Source organism: Bemisia tabaci, chromosome 10 (genome assembly GCF_918797505.1).
Source record: "Bemisia tabaci chromosome 10, PGI_BMITA_v3".
Lineage (NCBI taxonomy): Eukaryota > Metazoa > Arthropoda > Insecta > Hemiptera > Aleyrodidae > Bemisia > Bemisia tabaci.
Window position 1 is genome coordinate 12,197,381 of NC_092802.1, and position 24,831 is coordinate 12,222,211.

The 24,831-nt window shown below is 37.0% G+C and overlaps 1 protein-coding gene across 2 annotated transcripts in view; it reads left to right on the forward strand.

Annotated features, from left to right (window-relative positions):
• The window catches only part of Hdc (histidine decarboxylase), a 36,967-nt gene that overhangs the window by 2,274 nt on the left and 9,862 nt on the right, over positions 1–24,831 (forward strand). For both annotated transcript variants that reach the window (XM_072304941.1, XM_072304940.1), the window contains exons 2-14: positions 10,057–10,085; positions 13,242–13,414; positions 14,095–14,208; positions 15,803–15,925; positions 16,511–16,645; positions 17,821–17,964; positions 20,054–20,120; positions 20,514–20,676; positions 21,511–21,581; positions 22,268–22,287; positions 22,960–23,058; positions 23,632–23,815; positions 24,517–24,687. In XM_072304941.1, the coding sequence (XP_072161042.1) occupies positions 10,058–10,085; positions 13,242–13,414; positions 14,095–14,208; positions 15,803–15,925; positions 16,511–16,645; positions 17,821–17,964; positions 20,054–20,120; positions 20,514–20,676; positions 21,511–21,581; positions 22,268–22,287; positions 22,960–23,058; positions 23,632–23,815; positions 24,517–24,687 (1,492 nt within the window). In that variant the 5' untranslated portion in view covers position 10,057. The remainder of the gene's footprint in view (positions 1–10,056; positions 10,086–13,241; positions 13,415–14,094; positions 14,209–15,802; positions 15,926–16,510; positions 16,646–17,820; positions 17,965–20,053; positions 20,121–20,513; positions 20,677–21,510; positions 21,582–22,267; positions 22,288–22,959; positions 23,059–23,631; positions 23,816–24,516; positions 24,688–24,831) is intronic.

The following is a 24,831-nucleotide window of genomic DNA, read 5'->3' on the forward strand; positions in this document are numbered from 1 at the left end:
GAAGGAGGGTCGAAGAGAATGTCACGCCATTTTGTTTTTACGCGTCAGAGAATAGGAACATACGTCACAAAAGCGTTACAAATGGGGGGGGGGGGGGGGGTAAACATGCCGAGAGAGTGCATAACATATTTTATGAACGGCCCGTAAACTAAAATTTTTCTCCAAATGTTTGCCAATTTTGACCTGTGTCATCTCTAGGATCAACCTACTTCCCCCGAACAAGCCCTCCTACAGTATATTTGGTTTAAAATCTGGCGAGCTTTTGAACTTTAAAGATCGCCTCTTGAAAAATGTCATCGAATAATTTTATACACACTTTTACGATGACTGAAGGAAACTTAAAACAAATCACACCAAATCAGAATTGCTTTTAGAGAAAATAAGAACTAACAATATTGATAGATCAAAGTGTACCAAATTTTTAATGACTTTGACATAGCGCAGATCTGGTCAAAAAGAAATGACATCTTCGACCCAAATTATACATCGAAATATCACTCGATTGCACGGGTTAATCTTCTCTCAGGAGCTTATCAACAAAAAGTAATCACATTGGTGTGCCAAGTAATCTTTAGCACAGTATGAGTGACATGGTTTGAGCTTTGGTTTTCTCTAAAACTGCAGAAACTCTCAGGGAGGCGCCTTAAATAAACTGGGGAATTGAAGACGGTGATTTACATGGACAGAGTTGAGAACAAAAATGAACACGGTCCCATCCAGATCGAACCAAAATGGCTCAAAATTTGTACCTCCGTAAGATTCACAGTTAAATATTTTCAACGCCATTTTTGCTTTTAAAAAGGTTTTTCTTGACTTTGAATTTTGAAAAGGAGAAAGAATGTGGCTAGACAAATTCAAAACTATTCCTCACTCATTTTTCTCTAAAAGCACAAAACTCGGTTCCTTCCTGTATCAATCCAACTCTCTGCTAGAATCTCAAACTGGAACACACTTCACAAAGACGAATCAACAGCTTAATCTGTGGAAAGGCTGCACAACGAAACAAAAGATAGATAAAAAAAAAAAACCCAGAACGTTTCGAAATATATGATAATTAAGGGGCTCGGAGCGCCATAAGTGCAGTTTTTGAAAAAATTGAGACATTAACGATTTCAATTGAAACTAGTCTCGATCGATATTCCGTGAAAAATTCGCCCCCAAATTTCAATTTTTAAGCATCAAAAAGGCACTTTGAACTTTCCACCATGTGTATTCATGTAAGTTCGAAACTTCTAACACGTATTTCTCGAAATAGCAAAAACTGCACTTTTGCGCCTAGTCCTCCAAGCCCCTCAGTTACGTTTTTAACCGGACAAAAAAAGGCGAGGAAATGAGTCCTTGATTCGCTGTTATTGCGAGACCGAGACTCACACAGACTTCATAGAGACGGTTCTTAAAAAATGAGTTTAAAAAAATGCGTCTACACCCACGCTTGGGTACTCCGCAAAGCAGAAAACACTTAAATGATCTAATAACGAGAATAAATTTCTCCTCATTTTATTTATTATAGAATAGACCCGAGCGAAGTTCCTCCGATGAAAATTTAATTTTAAACCCGGTTTCCAGGTTATTTTTTTTCCTGGAAAAGCGTCTAAGCATAGCTGAGCATTATCTTTCGACAAGCGATCTTGACGTCACCTGACAGTGCTAGCATAAAAAGAACTTGTGTGAAATTAGTATTTCGATGTCGAGACCCCAAACCACGTATCTCGGATTTTCAAGGCCAAAAAAGAGTAAATAAGGGGCTGTTCAATTATTACGGAACGCACGTAGAGGGAGAGGGGCGGTTTAAGTCAGCGTTACGGAGCGTTATAAGGGGGGGGGGGGGGTCAAGCCCGGGGGTCAGCGTGACGTAATAAATCCGAGCCGGGGGAAATAAAACTTTGAAAAAAAAGTGCCCAAATTGAAAATCCGACCCTTCCAAAATGAATCTTTTCACACCTTGATTGATTTCTTCCCGTTGTGTTTCAGAAAAATAGCTCCAAAAAAACCCAAATTTATATCAAGCCGTTTTCTCAGCATTTTCTTGATTTGTTGAAAATTGGAAGGGGGATCAGGCCAACGTTACGTAATTCAAAAGGGGGCGTAGGTCTGCGTTACGGGTGCGTTACAAGGGGGAAGGAGGGTCAAAAAATTGGAAAAAGTGCGTTGCGTGAAAATGGAGATATTGCATGTGTGAGGAATTTGCGATGTGACTATTGATTCTTAAGTAAAATTTCGCGAGAAACACGATGGTGCCACTGGTTTTCTCTGAAATCGACTTCCAAGCTCAAAATAAGCTCTCAAGTTGAGGCCAAAATGGAGGGGATATCCCACTCTACCCTGAGAATCCACGTCTACATCAAGACAAACTCTCCATGCAAAGATAGGGAGCAAATATATTGACAGGGCTGCCACTTTTTTGGGGGACTCCAAAACTGAAAACACGGCAACCCTGCTAATGTATTTGCTCCCTATCTTTGCATGGAGAGTTTGTCTTGATGTAGAGGTGGACTCTCAGGGTAGCGTGGGATATCCCCTCCATTTTGCCTCAACTTGAGAGCTTTTTTTGAGCTTGGGAGTTGATATCAGAGAAAACCAGTGGCACCATCGTGTTTCTCGCGAACTTTTACACAAGAATCAACAGTCAAATCGCAAATTCCTCACACATGCAACATCTCCATTGAAAGGCCCATTTGCAACGTTGAAATGGATGAAGCGCAGTTTTCGACTTCAGCCATCGAAAAGCAATGCTTGAATCAGGCAGCATGGAAGTAAAAACTCAAAATCAAGGCAATTGATAATAAGACGTTTCGGGGCGGGGGAATCCTCGTATTCAAATTACACTTTAGAGTTTACGACTAGATCAGGCAATGTAGCGGATAGCATAAAGAGCGTTTACGAGGGCATTCGGGGGAGTTCCGAATTTACTGCGGGCCTTGTTTATTGAAATCGTTTTAACGGGTTTTTAACACCTCCACCCAAGCGCACCATTTTTGGGCCCTCCGCTCACAATTGCCTAATATGCCTCCGAAACGCGGGGGAAAGTGGCGTTTTAAAATTTGCATTCAAGGAAAAGAATTCACGCAAAATTCGCGGAAATTCGTCTCGATGAGGTCAGTGTGCAAAGTTCAACTGAGCTGTTTTGAGGAGTTAATCGAGGTCTATTTCAGGGATGCCATTTTGAACTCGCGTTGCACCTACTTGAGCGCTCAGCTGACATGTTTTTCCCGGAAAGTTTTTCGCCTTCAATTCCACACTATAGAAGTTTAGAATAGTAGAATGTTGTAGCGGTTAAAAACGCCTTGCCTCCCTTAGTTTAAAAAGCTGAATTTTTGTAAATGCCCCCATCTTCCAAATTCTTCGTAAAGACGTTAATAGCCAAGGATGCTGAATGTCTTAAAATAAGATACCTAACTAACTAACTAACTTTAACGGTGAAACAGTAATTTTCAAGAGGCGGAGTGATGTCTCGTATATTTCGGAAAGATTATCTCCTCATACCATTGTAAATATATTTTATAAACTCCGGAGTAAAAAAATGTCCAATATTACAAGTGAACCGGGCTTGATGGACAAGGCCATAAGTGCAGTTTTTACTATTTCTAGACATACGTGTTCGGAGTTTCGAAATCACAGGGATTCTAATGGAGGAAAGGAAGTTCAAACTGACATCTTAATGCTTAAAAATTGGAATTTGGGAGCGAATTTTCACAGAATATGCAGTTAGACTACTTTTATTTGAAATCATTCATATCTCAACTTTTTTCAAAATCTGCAATTATGCGCTTTGTATTCCAAGCCTCTCAATTGAAAATAGTGTATTTTATTCAGCTATATCGACGGTGCAAGTCGGCAATCACATAACTCATTTGCGGTGTCTGAAAATCTCCGCAACTATGTTATTTTTTTAAAGGAGAACAAATGGACATTATTCCTTGAAGTTTTTGCAGAATATCCCTCGCACATAGAAGAAAAATCACGGAAGTTTTAAAGAATTACCGTTGAGTAGTTTTCCCTTTAAAAAATAAAGTATGACAGGAAGTCTGCGACGTCGCAAACCGAGTTATGTGATTGCCGACTTTCACCGTCGTATTAGAAAAACGGTGTATTCTTTTATCCTACCTCTTCTGAGCGTTTTATATTTTATTCAGATCGAGTTAGAAAAATATCGCCCTTTCTGATGTCCCACGACCTTGGTTACATTTACGATATATTGAATCCAACATCAACATTTTCTTTAGTTGATAACTTGAATCCCCTCTTCTTAAAATCTCTTTGACTTAACATTAAAATAAACCCAAGACCCCGAATTGGCTCTTCACAACTCCTCGCTTGATAGTACATTCATTCATATGCCTAGTCACTGTTATTTATATTGACCATGATAAACATACCGATAGTGAAAATTCTGAACCAGCTCACATTTCCGCGAGTAGATAACTATTCTACCGTAATAGCGAAGAGAGCCGTGAATGTCAAATTTTCGAAATCGAGTTTCCTTCAAAAATGCGTCTATTATGTTAGATAAAATAGCTAGAATAGCAATATTACGAGACTTCCAAGAAAACCGTAAATGCGCAAAAACTGCGACGTAGTTTTAGACTGAACAGCTGTAAGGAGCAGAATACCTCCAGTTGCCTAAAATGCCGTTCTTTTCTGTCAATTTCTAACCTGAAAATGCGTTTGCTGCTTGTCCAAAGCGCAACCACGAAATCATGCAGAAGATTGCTCTTACGACTATCTTGCCTAACACTAGCCCAACATGAAAATTTATAATGCCCTTTTTACATAATTGAAATAAAATTGGTATATTTTTAATAATCCAAACCATTTCTAAGAGTCTTTTCGTCTTGGTGGCAATTTGACAAAGAACGTTTCTTTCAATACAATTTTCCGCTTAGACGCTGGTGAGCCCATTTTCTCAAAGCTTCATTATTACACTTACGGCTCTTTTCGCTGTCTAAGCAGCATTACTGATTGGAGGATGTTGTCTTGCCTAGCTCGAAAATTGAAGGCGCAAAAACAGTTGTGGCAGCATCCACACTCCATTCGTGCAAATTCTGTTTCTTCTTTTCCTCATAGTACAGCATTGTTCTGGAAATTAAAACTTTTTTTGTTGATAGGAACATTTCATCTGTCAATTGACCACTGATTAGTGTCATTAAATTAAGGACTTTGTGGTATTCCCTCAACAGTTGAAAAGTAAAGTTTGTTAATAAGGCGTGTGCAGTCTGCAAAACCGATTGCATAACATGTCATTTATCAACCATTTTTAGTAAGATGGGTGTCAATCTCTGAAAGGTATAGCCATCATGGACTACCCTCACATGAACTCTCTAAAATTATATGTGAATTTGGCTGGGGCGCTGCGACAAGTTTTTCACAATATTCCTAAGTTGCCCACACTTAAAAAAGATTATCATACGAATTACCGATTATTTTTTTTAACAAAGTCGGATTATTTGGACTGCATTTTGCAATTTGGAACTATAAATTCTGGCTCATCTAAAAAAACACTTATGTGCATAGGGAAACTAATGGCACTTACGTTGTTTTTAAACTGGGCAAGAATTTATAATTTCAAATTGCAAAATGCAGTCCATTTCCTCTTCCAATTCGTCATTGTGATTAATTTTAAAAGACAGCACCGTTTGGCAGCAGAAAATCAATGAAAACACTTGAAACCCACGGATTGCACTGACAAAGTTTAGCCAAAATTCATACTCATTAAGTGAGGCAAGGCAAGTCTCAATTTACTGACATTGCTTTGTATCTCTTTTTCAAAGATATTTGAAACAGAACTATTTTCTTCCGTCCCATCCTAAAAAGACCGAACGGCAAACCGTATTATGGCATCAATCAATCAATTTTGAGTTTTTTTTTTTTTTATTAAGATACGCCCCTTCTCTCCCTGCAGTCACATTTCTATTTCGCCTTCAATTTCGAGATAGGCCAAAAAAATACCTTCGTGCAGGAATAGTTATCTGCGCGAGGATTCGCGGCAATGCGGCTTTGCGGCTGCAGTCTCCAATGACCCGGGCGGTAGCGCGTTACGTAATGAGCGTTGAGTAATTAACTAATTCCCGCAGCAGACAAATTAGGGGTCAAACTCAGCATATTCTTCTATGGCTTCTGTCTTCAAATGTTTGCAGGTCCCCACTCCTCCATTCGTCGCCCAAGATTAACCTATGATATCCCTTTTTTAACGGCTGCAAGCGCGAGTGCCAACGCAGACCGTGTTTCGATTCGGACGGACTTCTGCCAAACGGAACTATGTGTATTATGACGTGAGCCCTGTTATGTATATATTGTCGTGGGTCTCAGGGCTCATGTCTAATGAACATAGTTTCGTTTGGCAGAAATACGTCCATTTAATGCTCAGACTTCACTCGAAACTCCGCCACTTGCTGGATGCCCTGATGACCCGGATATTTGAGGCGTTGTTGGACCTAAGACAATGTGGCTTTCAATTAGATGGTTGCAAAAGTAAAGGGAATCCTTATCTTTATTCAAATCCAAGCATTGGTGGATCCAGGAGATTGGCAACATTGTCCATTCTCCGTTTAAACCTATGGAAATGTATCGATTTTTGGAAAGGCTAGGTGCTCCGACAAGATTCGATTATTTAGCATAGGTTTATAGTCCGGTGGTTCCTTTTTGCTAAATGCGATCCAAGTGAAGTCTCTTTAAACTCGATCTATTCTGCCGTGACACGCAAAAACGCCGTAAACGTCATTTTACACTTGTTTGGAATCAATTGTATCATAGCAAAAATACTTGTATACCTTGGGACAATGTTTTTACATAATTATTTTGCAAATACTATCAAAAACTTAACCTGAAAATTTGAGGTGCATGGGTGAAACATAGAACTTATTTTTTCAGTTCCAAAGAACGAGGGAAGATTGCTTCACTGAAAAAAAATATGGTAGATTTTACCATAATCTGACACAGTGATACGAGTATGGTAATAAACACCAGACTCTATGGTTGCATATTCCATATTATAGAAAGTAAGAATCACTTGATCTCTGATGAATAATATTATAATTCTAGTTATTTTCACTAAATCACTGTGTATCACTGTGACTCATAGTAAATAGTACCATACTTTTTTTTCAGTGTTGATGGATTTACGGAGTTTTCTTGCTTAGCACGGCAGTTGGTCAATTGACTCGGCAAACTCAACTTTTCCTCAAGATAGGAACATCATGTTCTTATTTCAACATGTTGCTTCAATTCAAGCCAGAGGTTTGTCCTCGGCATTTACACGGTAGACTCCGGCCAAACGGGGAGGGGGGGGTGGGTGCCCATTTAGGCCACTCCGTGTAATTGGCCTTAAAAACAAAATAATTACACATAGTCTTGGAAGGCGAGACAGTCGCAGGTGCTTTCACCGAAGAAGTAGATGAAGCAATCTGTAAAAAGGCTACTGGTGGGTCCCCGAAGGATTCCCCCGCCACCCCCCGCCCCGCTTGGGATGAGGGCGCCCTCCCCGTAACGGCGGACGTCTTTCATTCTGTCGCGATTCCACGCGGGTGGCAACCGACCCACTCGATTTTGATTCATAACTTGGCGCTCATTGATTTACGCTGGAAGTCGCGGAAATCGTCGGAAATTTAATGAAAAGTGCAAAAGTTCAACCTCAACTGAGTCAGTGAGTTCGAAAACACACCAACTCGGAAAAAAAAAAATTGTTCAGGAAACACCGAAAATTGCGCAGCGGGCGAGGAAGTTAGTTTAAGAAAAACCTTTTTGGTGTCAAAGGACAAGTGCTTAGAGACTTTGTAAAGCACAAAGTTGAAATCGATATGTCACAGGCAGATAGTAAAATCAGTCATTTTGTCAAATGCCTAGGCAAACAGTCAAATATTCTAACTTAGATTGAAGTTCTGATTATTTTCCTAATTTCAGACAAAATAATTCATTGCTCCTGCAAGAAACAATTCTCAGTAAAAATTTGCACACACAATATTATTTTAAACAATTTTTAGCTCCTGAGGAGACACTAATCGTGAAATTTTCAGCATGTCGTAAAATACAGAATTTTTGGAATTTCAACATTTAAAAATACGAGAAGCAATTGAAGAGGAAGAGACAAAAAGAGTTCGTAGATTTGATGAGTTATTTCTCCAAAAATAGTGAAAAATCGTGAGCTCTTCGCCACAAATTCACAAAATTCTGTAAAGACCGTCAAAATTTGACTATCTGCCTAGGCATTTGACAAAATGCCTGATTTCACTATTTGCCTGCGACAGATATACCATGTTTGATGACAGAGAATTAAGCGTTTAAAATTTTCCGAGTTGGTGTGTTTTCGTTCTCACCGACTTTCAGATACTGATTTTTCATATATTGCCCTAAAAAATTTATATTTTCCGACCTGAATAACGCTGAATATTTATATAACTTGTTGGTACAAGGTGCACTGAACCGAAAAAAGAAAAACCGCAAAATCGGATGGTCACCCGTTTCCCTTGAAATGGCCAAACATTGGTATTTCCAATGAAATACTTCGATTTTTCCCTTTTCCCGTCGCTGTTTCGAGCACTTCTGATTGCAATTTCGGAATTTCCTTTTGCGTGCAGATGCTTCTATCCATAAGTGTCACTAATCCGTAAAAAAGTGAAAATCGAAAAAAAACCCGAGTTGGTGTGTTTTCGAACTCACTGATTCAACTTCGATCCATAAGAGAGATACAACGCAATATCCCGAATTCATAACAACACCGAAAAAAAAGGGACACTGATTTTACATTCTAGATGTAAAAAAGTGTGCGACAACTAACAAAACGCTGAATTAACCGCCAAAGCAGTCAGTTGTATATCTTAGCATTGTTAAATTGACCGCTGTAGTGGTTTTGGCGTTTTGTGAGTTTTCGCACACTTTTACATCTGGAATGTAAAAGCAGCATTCTTTTTTTCGGCGAATACAATGCAATATATACGCAATAAAGGGATTCACAAAGCTAAGAAAAAAGTAAATAAGAAAACCAGTACGTTTGGGGCTAATTGATTTTGCACTGATTCCTTTCTTGTCAATTGCATGCACATTTTCTTGTTTTAATTTTTAAATTTTAGCTTTCCAGTTGAGAATGAGCATGTAATTGCTCTGAAACGTCCCAATTGTGTTTATTTGCTCCATGTGTAGCCTTGTAAACCCATTTGTTGTGTATATCTCGTATTTTATTTTCATTCTTCGATCTATATTAAGGCACAATGCTGAGAAAAGGAAACATACCTGTATTCCTTTCAGGATATAAATGTCCTATTGAACAATTTTGATAAATAACAGTCTAGCTGCATTTCTCTTTGCCTATTTACCACCCATGTGTACAATTTTTATGCAGGATAACCAAGGAACATGAAACTTTGGAAGTTTCTGTGAAGTTTTCCGAGAGTATAAAAAAGTACATACCACTAAAATTTCGAGGCAGAGAAGTGCTTTGTTTTCTATTAAAAGTTTAAACCCTTAGAGTAAGTTAGGCAAATTAAGAATGTGCTTGTAGTTAGGCTGATTCTGGTTAATATACCTCGACCAGTTAGTAATTATAAGATATTCTTTTGAATGAACCCACAAACATCCTAAGTATGAAGTTTTAATTTTTATAGAACGTGTATGCCTGTAATCTTCAACAATATCAAGGATATTTAATATGGTATATCAGGAAAAGCTGTAGAACAAAAAGTTATTTCGGAAAGTGGAATCAATGAATTTTTTGGAAATGTTGTGGTAATGAAATTTCACTTATTATGCATCAATCGCGCACTAACAGAAAGTACATACGATTATTCAAGTCCTAAATCGGAAACACTTTTTCTCCTCTATCTGACCGCAACAGCATAATTTCGAAGTTTTTTCATCAAATCGCTCCGTTTTTTCAACAACTTGATCTCCAAATGTAATCAATTCAGTTCTTGTATTATTAATTTTTATAAATTTCTATTGATCTCTCTTTTCTAAGGTATAAATGACTATGCTATGTTGAGGCTTTTGCAAATAAATGCATAAACCGATAATAATTTTTCTCTTTTGCTTGTATTCATACTTACAAGTTATCTCTGTTTTTTTCAGAATGGACAGTGAAGAGTACAGGCGGCGAGGTAAGTAGTCTGTTTCTCCCTTTAACTTATTGTCACAAAACAACAATTTTTCGTGCAAAAACTTCCTTATGCGGAGGTATTGGAAGTTGATAAAATAATAATGCAGCATTGTTAATTGGACCAGGCATTCTTACCGGTGAGACCGAACTATTTGTCACCACAAAAATATTATCGAATATACGATTAGCAAGGGACTGAAATAGATCGTTTTCGATACATCGAATAGGTGAGATTGTATCGATATCGATTGGTTCAACATGTAAACATAGCCTCAAAATTCAATCGAGTAATCTGAGGAAACGGAGTTTTTCTGATAGAGTTTTTATTCTTATGAGTACCAAATGGCATCGCAAGTTGAAATAGTTAAGAATTTTCTAATTTTTAGCTTTTCCGACTGAAATCCTGAGAGTTTTGTTTGAGGTTATGTTCTATTGTTTTGAACCAAACGATACATCGAAGCACTATCGAAAACGATCAATCGCAGGATACAAGACTCATTTCCGCCGTCACTCGAGATGCTGCAACAAGTCTCAGCTCACTGAGCGCCCATTACTTCGGAGCTGAGGATAAGTAAGAGGTGAATTTGGCCGTGGTCGTAGCCACCCTAACACGGAATGTCCGCCACTTGACACAGCTTAAAATCTAGAAAAATAAAGCCTCTCTTCAGCTGCGTCCTCACCTACGATCTTTTGAGCGCGGTAGGAAGTTCAATTAAACTTGTATTCAGCTCGTTTTTTCCCCGCAATTTGGAGAATCAATTTTCGCCCTCATTCAGAGAGCACGGCGTTGCCATTGCTAGGTTCCTCTTATGTTTTATTTGGTAGATGAAGTCGAGTAGAAATAAAAGCGAGGAAAGTTCACCCTCTGGAAAGGGTAAAAGTACAGTAATAGTTATGGGAAGCCAAAAGTGTTTGTCTTTGCTGCTGTTAGCTACCTTGTTTTTGAGAGAAACAACAGCAAATGTTAAATTTTGCACACGCAATAATACTCTTACACAGAGTATCGGATTTTTTTTTTTTTAATTTGTAAAAAATATTAGTACAATAAACACTTTAGATGTATAGAATATCTTTAAAAGCTATATACTTAGCTGTTAATCAACTATTGACTTAGATTGAACACATTTAATTAACTATTAACTTTGATTAAACAAATCGAGAGTATTAGATGGCGAAGACTTCAGAGATGCAACTTCAAATTATGAAATGTAGATACCAGGTATGTAAACAAAACCTCACACGAATATTTGAAGATGTTTTAGCCTGCTTACCCTGCGCCTATTTTGTGTCATTCTCTTCTGCCATGTCTAAAAAAAAGTATCATTCAGTTTAATTTTTTAAGTAAAAACACGTAAAGCAATGTTCGGTAATGCAGAAAAGACACTAAAAATTCGACCTACTTCTTACATTCACAAAGAAACCAAAAATAATGTCATCGAAAATCCACGCGACAAGAAAATATATTCTGAGCACATATTAAAATCGGAAATTTTTGTTAAAATTATTCTCGTGTTTACCCCCATTAAATTGTTTTGAGAAACAAAACAGGCAAAATATTTTCAATTTTTTCCTATAAATATTTTTGTAAATATCTTAAATGTATTTGTTCGTGAAGATTTTAATAGTTCTTGTGTAATGTTTTTCTAAAAATAAGATTGCAAAACATTTACAAAAGCATTTCTTTGATAAACTAAACATATTTTGAAATAGATTTACGAAACAAATTCATTAATATAATTTGAACTTCCTAAAAAAATGAATTTATTAAAACAATTTTGAGAGAGAGGATTAAAATTTGCAAGTAATCTTTTTATTGCAAGAAGCAAAGCCGCCATTTCTCTTGTTTAATGTAGTAAAGTTGAAAACATGTGAGCACGTGGTGTGGGCGAAGTGATACATACATGCCCACCACTGTGCGGCAAAAAAACTTGGAGGGTCAAGTACAAATCCGCTACAATGGAACAATGCAAGGCAAGGTGATGGACAAATGTTTTCCTTGCAAACAGCTGCATGATTGAAAGTGGACTTTTGAAGCGTGATAATTATTAGTGCGAAACGGGGTGCTAGGAATTGCTGTCCAACTAATGAGAACAATCGATAAATCGATCCTACTCGAAGCGCAAACGTTGAGGTTTGCAAGTTGGTGGTTGTATAGACTTGGATGCAATTATTGATTTGCTTCTCATACGCACAAGGGCAAATTCACGTACCCCTTGACGGGCTGAGGACATTTTTAAGAATTATTCTAGTGGAGCTCTGCATTTTTGGCTTTATTCATCACTATAAAATTCATGTATCCACAAAAAAAGTCTTACGGTGATTCGATGGACGTCATATTTTGTGTCATAACGCGGCATGCGATATATTGCATCAATTGGTTCCATTTTTTCAGCTACTCGTCATTTTTCTCCAATTTTGAGATCGCAATTCTGTTGTCAGAAGACTAAAGCACTCACTTACCAATTTTAACAAAGAAATTAAACGTAATAAAGGCGTAGTTTTGTTAAAGAGAAAATATCGCATTCGAGTGCAGTTTCGATATCAGTATCGAATGCGATGTTTTCTCTCTAAAAAAAACACGCCTTTATTACGTTGAATTTCTTTGTTAAAATTGGTAAGTGAGTGCTTTAGTCTTCTGACAACAGAATTGCGATCTCAAAATTGGAGAAAAATGACGAGTAGCTGAAAAAATGGAACCAATTGATGCAATATATCGCATGCCGCGTTATGACACAAAATATGACGTCCATCGAATCACCTTAAGCTCTATTTCCAGTCCACTTAACAATACAATTTGAAGATTTTTTCCCTCCACCAAATCTAACCTTCCAAACACCGCATCGAACGTAAAATCATTGATCAATCTCTTACAGGTCTCCGAATAGCTCATAAAATTACCTTTAATGGTAGTATCTCACTCCCTATTTTTTATGTGATGATTTGATGTTAAAACCTTCTATTTTTCAATTTCTATTGAACTCTATTTTCTTAAATAAAGAATTGAGAGACCTAGAGCTCAAGGCGCATGAGTGTGGTTTTTCCTGTTTCAAGAAATACTCGCACATGTTCAAAATTGTAATATTATTTAGAGCTTTATGCCACACGGGTAGTTCAACAGCAATTTTGCTACACCACAAAGTCTGTTTTTTCCTCGCAGGCAAGGAAATGGTGGACTACATCGCGGACTATTTGGAAAATATCAGGGATCGCAGGGTCTATCCGGATGTGAAACCCGGCTACATGCGGTGCATGATTCCCGACTGTGCCCCGCTTGCAGGAGAGTCTTGGGACACCATTTTCAAAGATGTTGAAAAAATCATCATGCCAGGGGTATGTATATCCTCACACTCCCTTGAGTACAATCGCCCGTACCCCCCGCCCTCTGACTTTTGAACCGTTTGAGATAGAAAAACGAAACTTTGGGAATGTTCCTATCTCAAAGGAGACCATCTTGGGGGGGGGGGGGGGGGTAACTTTTTTTCCCCAAATGGTAACCCCTATCTTATGATGCCTAATTGGAAACAGCATTAAAAACTAAGAATTTTGGCGCAAACTGCAGGTCAATATTTTAATTTTTGACCGAGTTATGATAGGTCAAAGGTCAAATTTGACCTATTTTCAACAAATCATAACTCCGGTTCAAATTATTGTAGAAAAAAATAATACAGGAAAATTTTTCAAATTTTAAGCACTTTTAAGTAAAAATCTTAGGAAGCAACTAACGTTACCTTTATAACTAATTTTAAGGGAGGTTTCGGACCCTGTTCAAAGTCATACGAATTTCCCACGGAATTAGCCAATTTTCCATAACTTTGCCTCAACATTTTCTCCATAAGTTCAAAATTAATTCAACATTACGTTCTCAAGTCTCCAAATTCGAGCAAAGTTAAAAAAATAAAAAAAAAATGAGGCGATATGATTTGATCGTTTAAATATCGTTTTTTGCGCCTTGTTCTCCAAACTCCTCATTTATCTTACTCCTGCTAACATCCATTACTTTATAACTGAAGGTCACTCATTGGCAATCTCCATACATGCACGCGTACTTTCCGGCGTTGAATTCATACCCATCGCTACTCGGAGACATGTTAGCCGACGCGATCAACTGTCTCGGATTCACATGGGTAAGTTGATTTAAAACTTCAGTGGTATGGACATCTCGCCATTTTTGGAGTGTTTACAGTGTCAAAGTGTAAAAATGTTTGGTGTAAAATAAAATTGATTCGAGGATTTTACTTTTATTATAATCCATTGAGGAAAAAATCTCAGTCACAAAAAATGACATCACTGTGTTCTGCATATCGGCCCGCACTGCTTGGTACGTGTAACCACATTTTCGGTTCTGGAGACGGTATTTTCGGTTTATGCATGGCTTCAACCGTAATTTGGTTTAATTTGAAGGTTGATTGCATTGGCTGAATAGATAGACCAATATGGATCACTGTATTTATGATTCAAATGACCAACATTTTTATTTCAAGGTAGAGTTAATTCAAGAAATGTTCACCAAAAAATTCTTTGTTCGATAATTCTTCTGAAAATAACAGTCTCATGTTTTGAATACTGAACATACTACTGCATCGTCGCCACTTTAAAATGACGCAACCTTTGAATCCAAGGTGATCCAATGTGACGAAATAAATGTTCTGTGTAAACAAATTGACAAAAATGCTTAAAATCGATTGAAGAAGGGAGGAGAATATACTTGAGGGGGTTGATCGTAGTAGACGATTCTCAACCCTTCTCATACCGTCGCTCCTCAGACGTAAGGGCGTATCTCAATTTTCACGTCAGCCCTGATCTCCATATAAATCCATGTTTTTCATGGCTCACGCGGAAATATAGATACGCTCTTTCGTCAGAGGACCGACGATACGAAGCACGTAAAGAACAGAAGATGAACAAATCGTGTTATTAGTTTTCATTGCAAAACTTGAGAGATTCGAAGGGGGAGATTAGAGGTAAAAAAAATAAAAATAAAAAAAAAAACTGAAGGAGGCGTCTTTAAAGGAGCGGTTGTTTTCTTTTTGAACCTCATCTGAGTGAACTCAATGGTCCATGCTATCAACCATTAAAGGAACGAATATTATTGTTCATTAATTGATTCCTCAGCTCTTCATCAACTTCAACTGCCTATAAGAAGTAATACGCTAAATTCTTGGCTGGCCTAATGTTTTAAAATGAAAAAGATGAAAGTGAAAGAAAATTATTCGTAGACTCCACAGTTTACACTATATAGAAAGAGTTATGAGAAAAATATTCTTATTCCTCAGGAAACTATTTCGCCATGTTCTCATAGCCACATCAAAGCGAGTTATTTTGTGGTATTTTTTAGTTTGAGCTTGGTTTTTCCAGCAGAATGTTTTGTTATAAACATCGTACACTGAAAAAAAATTTGCAGAATTTACCATTCCTTCACGCTGTATTTCACACAGCGTGAAGGAATGGTAAAGTCTACCCATCTTCAAGTCGATTCTGCCAGAGGAATGGTTATGTGTACCAGTATATAATAACGTTTACCTATCTTCTGGCAGAATTGACTCTGAATTGACGCTATGTGAAATACAGCGTGAAGGAATGGTAAATTCTACCAATCTTTTTTTTCAGTGTAAGGAGATGCTTCGCACAATTAGTAATTATAGTCCTTACATATCTTATTTTTAAAAGATTTAATGTGTCCGTAATTCAAATAAAAGTTAACATAATGATTTTTTGCAGGCGAGTAGCCCGGCTTGCACAGAATTGGAAATTGTAGTCATGAACTGGTTGGGTAAAATGGTTGGGCTGCCGGATGATTTTCTACATCTTCGCGGCGACAGTCAAGGTGGCGGAGTGATTCAGGTAAGAATTTGAAGAAAAATCGAAAAACTTAAAAAATAGAATAGAAAGGCAATCCTCAGTGAAAATTAGAATAGTAAAAATATAAGACAAACCAACAGCGAAATGCTTAAACCCTCTCCTCATTTTAAATATCTACTAACACCTAACTTAATATTTACCAAACGTAAAAGTAAGAAGGACTCTGCACATCACTTTAAAGAATATCATGTAGACTAGATGCTAAGCAGGAAAAAACATAGATGTAATATAAATGTAAAAAAAAAGGAAAAAAATATATATTGAATCCATTCCATACCTACGAATAATAAATCCAACAGTAGTCTGATTAAGTTTATTAAATCTTTGTATAACTTTACATTCCAATTCCAAGGATGAAACAGTGAACAAAAATCTATTTCCTCTACTTATTGTCTGTTTGTCTGAGGTGAGCATTCTTCCTCATTTCACAAAAAAGAGAAATTATACTCAGCCTCTAGGAGTCAATTATATGATAGTTTCTATGCTTAGGAATATACTGAATATTTAAACGAGTGATACTTTGTCCTCCTAATCGAAATCTTAAACTAGAATCGCTCTCTTTTTCAGACAACTGCAAGCGAGGCCACGTTTGTATGTCTCTTAGCCGGAAGAACCGAGGCAATTACACGTTACAAAGAGATCCACCCCGACTTAGAGGATGCAGAGATTAACAGTAGACTTGTCGCCTACTGCTCGGATCAGGTGCTCGATATTAATTCCCTAAATTGGTAGCAGTTATGTTAAATCATTTTCAATTGAATATGTGACAAGGTACTACTAAACTAGCAGGAAGAATAAAATCAGGAGGTTTTGAATGCACGCAATTTTCCTCAAAAATATAAGGGGAGAGAGGAAGCGAGAGAGAGGTAGTGACATAGTCATGAGCATAAGGCGTGACTCATGAAGTGTTGACGCAGCAAATACGAACCCCTTCATTTATTTAGATAGACTAGATCGCGACCGCCGTGGTGGTATAGTTGCTACGGCAAATGCTGTATGTTTCAAGGCAGGTGTTTTGAAGGCGCACATACTGGTAGCAACAATTCCTCGATCCTTTTTCCATTTTTACCATTCAAAGTTAATTTCTTCAGTTTGTATAGGTCCCCACTTACCAATTACCCAGATGCAAAAAAGACGGTCTGATTCTAAAGAAAATCTGTACATTTTAATATGGGCTGCTCAATAAGTCCTAAAAATAGAAAACATATCCACCGATCATGATGCTAATTTTAAGGTTCATTTTAAGAGCTTACTTTGATTGGACCGCGTTTGGCAGAAGGGAACCAAGCCACATCAACTATTGCCAAATTCAACTGGGCAATTTAATTTCTTACCAGAGTACGTTTGTGCGGATTTCTTCGAAAATTTTAAGAAATTTGCTTCGTACCATGCCGATAATTCACTGACATTTGAATTGCATTTTGTAAAAAGGAACCAGGAGCATTGCAATGTTGCTAAGATTGTGAAACTTCTTTTGTCTTGGAAGAATAACCTGATTATCCATTAACAGTTTCTATTTTAAACTGTATTCTAAGAACTGTAACTTTCAGACAAAATTTACCATATAAATTTCAGATTTTATCACAGTTTCAGTTATTTCATTGCAAAGGATGAAAACGCACAATCTTAGCATCAATGCAATTCTTCTGGTCCCTTTGTACAAAATTCAATCCATTTACACTAAAGTCCGCACAACACTTTTCATGTAAAAAATTAAATTGCCCAATTAAATTTGACAATAGCTGATGTTGCATAGTTTCTTTCTGCTCAATGCGGTCCAATTGTCTTTTACACGTTCGCATTTTTTGTTCTAAATTATGCCATGTTTTCATTAATTGTACTATTTTTTTTTTTTTTTGTAAAAATTCATGTTTCAGGCTCACTCATCGATAGAAAAGGCAGGTCTAATAGGATTGGTCAAAATGCATTACCTCGAGTCCGACGAGGATCTTTCTCTAAGAGGTCACAAACTCACCGAGGCCATAAAACTGGATCGTGACAAAGGACTGATACCATTTTTCGTAAGTCGAACAACATTTTCCTCGATATACTTTTTCTACACTCTTACAAGTCCAGCTTTAATAAACAAAAAGACACATTCGATAGATAAAATCAATGAAGAATTTGTTTGTTTTTTCTTATTAAAAAAAAAACCACTCATGATCTACTCAATACCAACAAAATGTTAAAAATTACTTAAAAAATTACCTTTGACAAGTCAAGAATTTTCAGGATAATTCGTGAATATTTCTCTTTTGATTTTTCAGATGATTTAGTTCGTAACTTGATCTAAAAAGTGTGAAAATTTCAAGGAAAAATATTCATAACTTTCTTCAAAAATAGACATTTTCTGAGAGGAAATTGGGTAGCATTTGAATGCTGCCATACTCAGGGAAAACGCCGTATGAGCCTTCAGGCGCTGCCAAATTTCCTTTGATAAAACACGAATTACTTGCTACGTTTATAAATATTTTCCGATCGATTTTTCAGATCATTTTGTACGTAATTTTACCTAAAGTTCCTGAAAATGTCAAGGAAAAATATTCATAACTTTTTTCAAAAATAAACATTTTATCTAAGAAAATTTGGCAACTCTCGAATGTTCATACGGCGTTCTTCCTTGGCATGGTAGAATGCCCATAAGGCGTTTTTACTGAGCACGGCACGGCTCTCACATCATATTTCATCAACCTGTGAGTTTCGATCGCACAAGACCAGAACGCGACTCCGTAAATGTGGAACAGGCCATTTTGCTCCTACGTCAATATCGCATCAGAGCAGGAGACCATTCCACGTAAATCGGAGCAACTGAGGCGGAGCGGTAATTGGGTGAAAGCAACAAACATTTAAGACGGGGACTTCTTTACGGGATGGAATTTAGATTGGAGGTCGTCCCTCGGGACGCAATTACAATGAGTCGGCGCGGCAGCTGAGCACCCGCGCTTAAGATCCCTGCTTATTTTGCCCCGGAACCGATCGAGTGAGAGAAAAGAAGAAGAAGAAAAGAAGAAGAAGCACGAAAGAAGGACTCTGCACGGGGGTGGTCGCCCCCACTTTCTTGGATGACACAGCTCTCCATTCGCCGAGAGGTTTGACGTCATCGGCCTGCAGAACGTGGAGTTCAGGAATTTGTCTGATTTTTAAGGGAAAAAAAGAAAGACTTGGGGCCATATTCAAAGGGTCCCTCAGAGTCCCTTTACAGAGTGAGTTGAGACAACGCTGTTTATGGATGTCACAGACGGGAATAAAGATTACTCAAATCGGACGTTTTTTGTAATCTTTGACAAGCCATTCCCGAATTTTTGTCTCCGTTCCCTCTCTCATTCCATTTGTTCCTTGCCGTGCCCCCGATTCCCCGGTCCATTCCTGTTTATAATCTTCGCAATTGGTGAAAATGTAATCTCTAATCCCGTTTGCGACAGGTGAAGGCCTAAAATAAGGGAGCCAATCAGAAATGGATTCGAATTGTCTTTACACTCAGTATAAAGGGACTCTAGGGTCGTATTCGTGGTCGTTTCCAGTGGCGTGATGTGAATTGTGATATATCGATTTTTATTCCGTTTAAACCCATGGAAGAGGATCGATAGACAGGGTGATTGTAGCGAACATCTTAATAATCGATTTTCTACCATAGGTTTAAATAGCATAACAATCGATACATCGCAATTCACGCCACGCCACTGGTCGTTTCATTGAATTTGAAAAAGCGTGTCACGAACTATGCAGATTGCGGATTCAAAGTGGATTTCAGACTTTCTTGATGAGTCCGCCCTAAAATTTCGTGTAATTTTTCCACATGAAAGTCTATTTATGATTAGATCTCTCGGGCCGTTCATAAATTACGTCACCCAAGGAAGGGGACGGGAGGTCTAACGATGAATGATGGTGGGTGACGGGGAGAGAGAAGTCGGTCAATCCAAGGATGACGCAAGCTTTCCTGAAGGCAACGTAGCTGAAAATGCGATCTATTTTCTGCATTTATTCCCACCATGTGGAGACGAATACAACATATATTGAATAGTCGATAAAATAAATTACACCTTAAAGTTTGTCAAAATCATAGAGTTTTTTCTTCCTCTCCTTTATGGTAACTGTATTCTCCGGTTTCAGGTCTGCGCAACTTTAGGGACAACAGGAGCTTGCGCATTTGACAATCTGAAAGAGCTTGGACCCATTTGTGAGTACACCTTTGTATTTTGTCAAACCAACGATGACAATAAAATAAAAGACAAAGAATACAGTGGATTCGCGTGCTTTGCGATATATCGATTCATCTGCCATTTAAACATATATGGAAAAGGATCGTCATACAAGGTGTTCGCAACCAACATCTTAACAATGGATTCTTTATCATAGCTTCAAAAGGGGAAAAATCGATAATCGATCATTTACGTCACCAAAAACATACTATAATCTCACACTATAAAAACCCTTTCAAAATCTACATCATCGAATCGACTGATCTTTTTCGTCATATTTTGTCAAAAAAATAGTATGTATGATGCCTTTTTTATGTTTAAAAGCTTCTGAGCTTTACTTTTGTTATTTATTTTAATTTTTCTTTATACAGGTGAGAGGGAGAAACTCTGGCTTCACGTGGATGCGGCATACGCAGGAACTGCTTTCATATGTCCCGAATTCCGAAAATGGCTCTGTGGGATAAACTATGCCCATTCTTTGGCTTTCAATCCAAGCAAATGGATGATGGTGCACTTCGACTGTACGGCTATGTGGTATGAGACAATTACATAGTTAGTTGGTTAATTTATTTAGAGACATTCAGCATCCTAGGCTATTAATGTCTTTACAAAGAATATCACAATGTTCACGTCTATGTATCTATTTCCCCGTGATGTGTTGATATTTCTTAGAAAATTCCCTCCAAATTGCCAGGAAAGAAAAATCCCACTCTATTTACATAAAAAAATTAAGAGCCTACAAAGCCTTGCCAAGGAAAACGCCGTATGAACCTTCAGGCGTTGTCGAATTTTCTCTGATGAAACATGAATTTATTGGGAATGTTGTAAATCTTTTTCTTCAGATTTTTCGGACAATTTTGTTCGGAAGTTGATCTGAAATATCTGAGAATTTCAAAGAAAAGTATGCTTAACTTTCCTCCAAAATAAGTGCTTTATTAGGGGAAACTTGGCATGCTCGTGCGGCGTTTTTCCGTAGTACGGCAGCTTTTTCATCATAGAAGATCCTAATATTTGAGAGCTACCACTAGCGTAAAAACCGCCAGAAGCGTAAATGCGGATTCTATTTTCCACATAGTTCACTTTAAAAAATAATACATAATCTGAAATTTTTCCCGGTAAAACTTCTCATACCCACTTCATTTTATCTGATCAATTTAGTTGATGTATTTATTACTTCATTTTGCTTTAGTTCCTTCAGAAAACGAGCAAAACAACTTTTGTAGAGAGCATTCAGGGCTCACGTCATATGTATTGCTGAGGGAGGTTTAATACCGAAAGGTATAAAAAGGGGCAAACGTTTTGCTGTAGCCTTCCTAATTATCTTCATACTGATACACTGATTACTACTTGAGGTACTTTTATTTACAGGGTGAAGAATAGCGGATCTTTGCACAGGACATTTAACGTCGAGCCTTTATATTTGCAGCATGAAAATTCCGGTAAGAGCCATTTTTCTTTTCTCGTTTAAAAAAAAAACTAAAAACAAGAATAATCGGCTAACTTTTGCATCATTTGAAATAAGAAAACTGAATTGATTTTCTAACAAATTTCACAAAAGGAAAAAGTAACTAAAATATGACGATGAAGACACCCATCATGTGCAGTTTTTGGTGCAAATTTTACTTGGAACATCGTCGTTCAATGTTGTCAAATGTTAATTGTTTTTGAGACGACCAAAAAATATTTTCTCTCTCTGCGAAGCAACAAGAATCAAACGCAATTCATCTTAATACTCAAAGGTAATTTTTGCATGTTTTGTATTGAAAACACAAAATTTCAAATTGTGGGATTCTTCAAAACTAGTTTTACATTGGCTTGATAAATTGAGCTGAAAATCGACTTCTCCTGACAAAATGAGTCACTCCATCCTGTATTACAGCGACTCATCTCTTTGGTAGGTGTAATTGATGCATATCTTTTGTCAAAAGTACTCGGATTGCTTCATTCACTTGAGAATCTTCCTGAGTAAAATCATGAATTGAAAGAAAGATTTGCACAATGCAGACGAAGATTTAAAATATTTGATTTGATTTTCTCTGTCCTCCTGCAGTTCCTACAGTAGAAAAAGCATTAAAAATCATTTAGCAAATAATACCATGTGAAATGTTTTTCTGTTTTTTCACAGGTCTAGCTATCGATTACATGGTAAGTGCCTCTGTAATTATTTATATACGTATCTTGTGATTTGAACATACGTTGAATTTTGATGAAGATGGATCAAAAAATATTAATAGTTTTATTTTCGGGTCAAAATTTTAGGATTTTTATTTTGGGATTTATACCCACATCATATTTTAGATTATTCTGATTCTTAACATGACTACTCTAACTTTCACACATTCATTTCAGCCCCTTTCGAATACAGTTTAACAAATTGCTCCCAAATATCCAATTAGCGACTTTTACTTACGCTACACTTGATATTTGCATCGCAGTCATTGTTCACAAATCGTATCCGAGGATTTACAATTCAATCATTTTTTTTTTCACAGATATGAACAATATGTAAAACGTATGGATGAAACAGCACTATTAGTTATCTTTAGTGGGGCATGTCCCTCAGTCATATTCATTATATGAAAACTTGAGTAATCAATATTTTAGTTTTCAACCAGCAGAGAAGATTTTCATTACATTGCTCGCACGTTGTAATCTCTAATTCTATCCTATAACCGAACGTTTTTCACTCGTTTGAGAAGAACGCCGAGAAATTACGCTTATTAGCATTACATCTACGTAATCGACTTCATTTTGAAAAGAGTTTAAAAGACAATTTGATTTGGAATGCTCTTCATTCAATTTATATATTTCGTTTAGCATTGGCAGATTCCACTGAGCAAGAGGTTTAGAGCTCTGAAGCTGTGGTTCGTGATTAGAAATTACGGAATCAAAGGTCTTCAGGAACACATTCGAAAGGTAATTTGTCTTTCATTATTATACCTTCAAGTACCTTAATTACCTCAAGTACCTTCAAGTATAACTTTTGTAAAGATAATCCGTACTAAGTAATTGATACAACTGAGAATAGCTTGTAGATTTAAGATTAGAAGTGTTCTTCATTTTCGAAAAAAGTAAATCTTTTTCTAAAAAGACAATTTGAAAAAACGTGTGAATTGACATTTCTTTAACAAAATTATAGTGTCAGGGGAGTTTTGGAAATGTATTGTTGTAACTAAGTTACTATACGATATTTTGTATCTCACATATCATCCATCAACACGAAGTTATCTACAATATCGACTCAAGTATCTTACAGAATCTGATCCTAATTTTATTTCATTGCTGGCTCATCAAGTATGTGCTTGAAATTATCTATACGTGGCTAAGACGTTCAGGGACACTTTTTCACAGTTGAAACTTTTTTATTAGTCTCAACTTACAGGTGAAAACACTTTGAGGGATATTTACTAAATTTGTTTTAGGAAGGTTTTATCACCAAAAGCAAGGTAAATAATGCTATATTAATTTATTTGATTTTTTTAATTTCAGGGGGTGAGGTTAGCTCACGAATTTGAAGCGTTGGTGCGCAGTGACCCTAGGTTTGAGATACCAGCGGCAAGGCATTTAGGTATGGTTGTTTTCCGCCTTAAAGGCGAAAACATTCTCACAGAAAAGCTTCTCAAGCGGCTCAACTCCAGGGGTAGGATGCACGCTGTTCCAGCCGCACTTAAAGGTACTTTTTCTTATTTTTTTATGAAATGCAACCCGTCCTTAGAGAAAACCGAGAATGTGTTACATAATTTTAGAGCACCCTTGATGCATTCAGAAATGAATATTTGTCTAGCATATAGCGGAGACTTCAACGCGGTACAAGAAAAATAGGCGATGGAAAACATGTAGCCTGGACCATTGCATATATTTTCTTGACGTCTGTAAGCAATTACAAAAATATTAAGAACATTTAATATAAGTGATATCAATTTTAACGCTAAATAAAATAAATTTGTCTCCCGTTTCTAAAGTATTACCGAAAATATCGGTGGAGGTATCGTCATAATAGGACACTTGCGTTTTCTTTCAGCTCAGCGACTGTTTGGCATAATTTCAAACCAAGCTTCTTTGCGGCTCTTCAACCTCCAGAGTTATTAATCATCCAAGTCAAGCTTGCTTATCTTTAGTCTAAATTGCATTCTATTTTAGCCTCGTCAAATAAGTTTAAAACAAGTATTATACTAAAGCAGACTCCACCTGACCTATGGTGAGTATAGAAGTTGAAAAATCTCTTGTTTTCCGTTCATTTTGTAAATACTGTATTTAGAAGTTTAAAAATTTTAACATATTTTTGCAACATTTTACTGTATTAAGAGTACGTTTTCTCATGTGAAAAACATAAAATCAATTCAAATTCAAGGTTCAAATTCATTGATTTTCCAGGCAAATATGTGATCAGATTTACCGTGACGTCACAACGTACAACTAGCATTGACATAGCTCGGGACTGGTCGGAGATTCGAACCACTGCAACTGAAATTTTAGACGAATTCTCAGCCAGCACTGAGGACTTGCCTGCGCTCACCATCACAAAAGCTCGTGTTCCATTGAAAGGTTTGTAACTTTAATTTTTAGAGTTTTCATTAGTTTACTGGTTAAACAAAAAATCTTATGGTCGTGTTTATGGATAATTGGTGTTTATGGATAGTTGGATCGAAAAATTGGTGCTTCCGTGACTAATCATCGTTCTCCTCACAA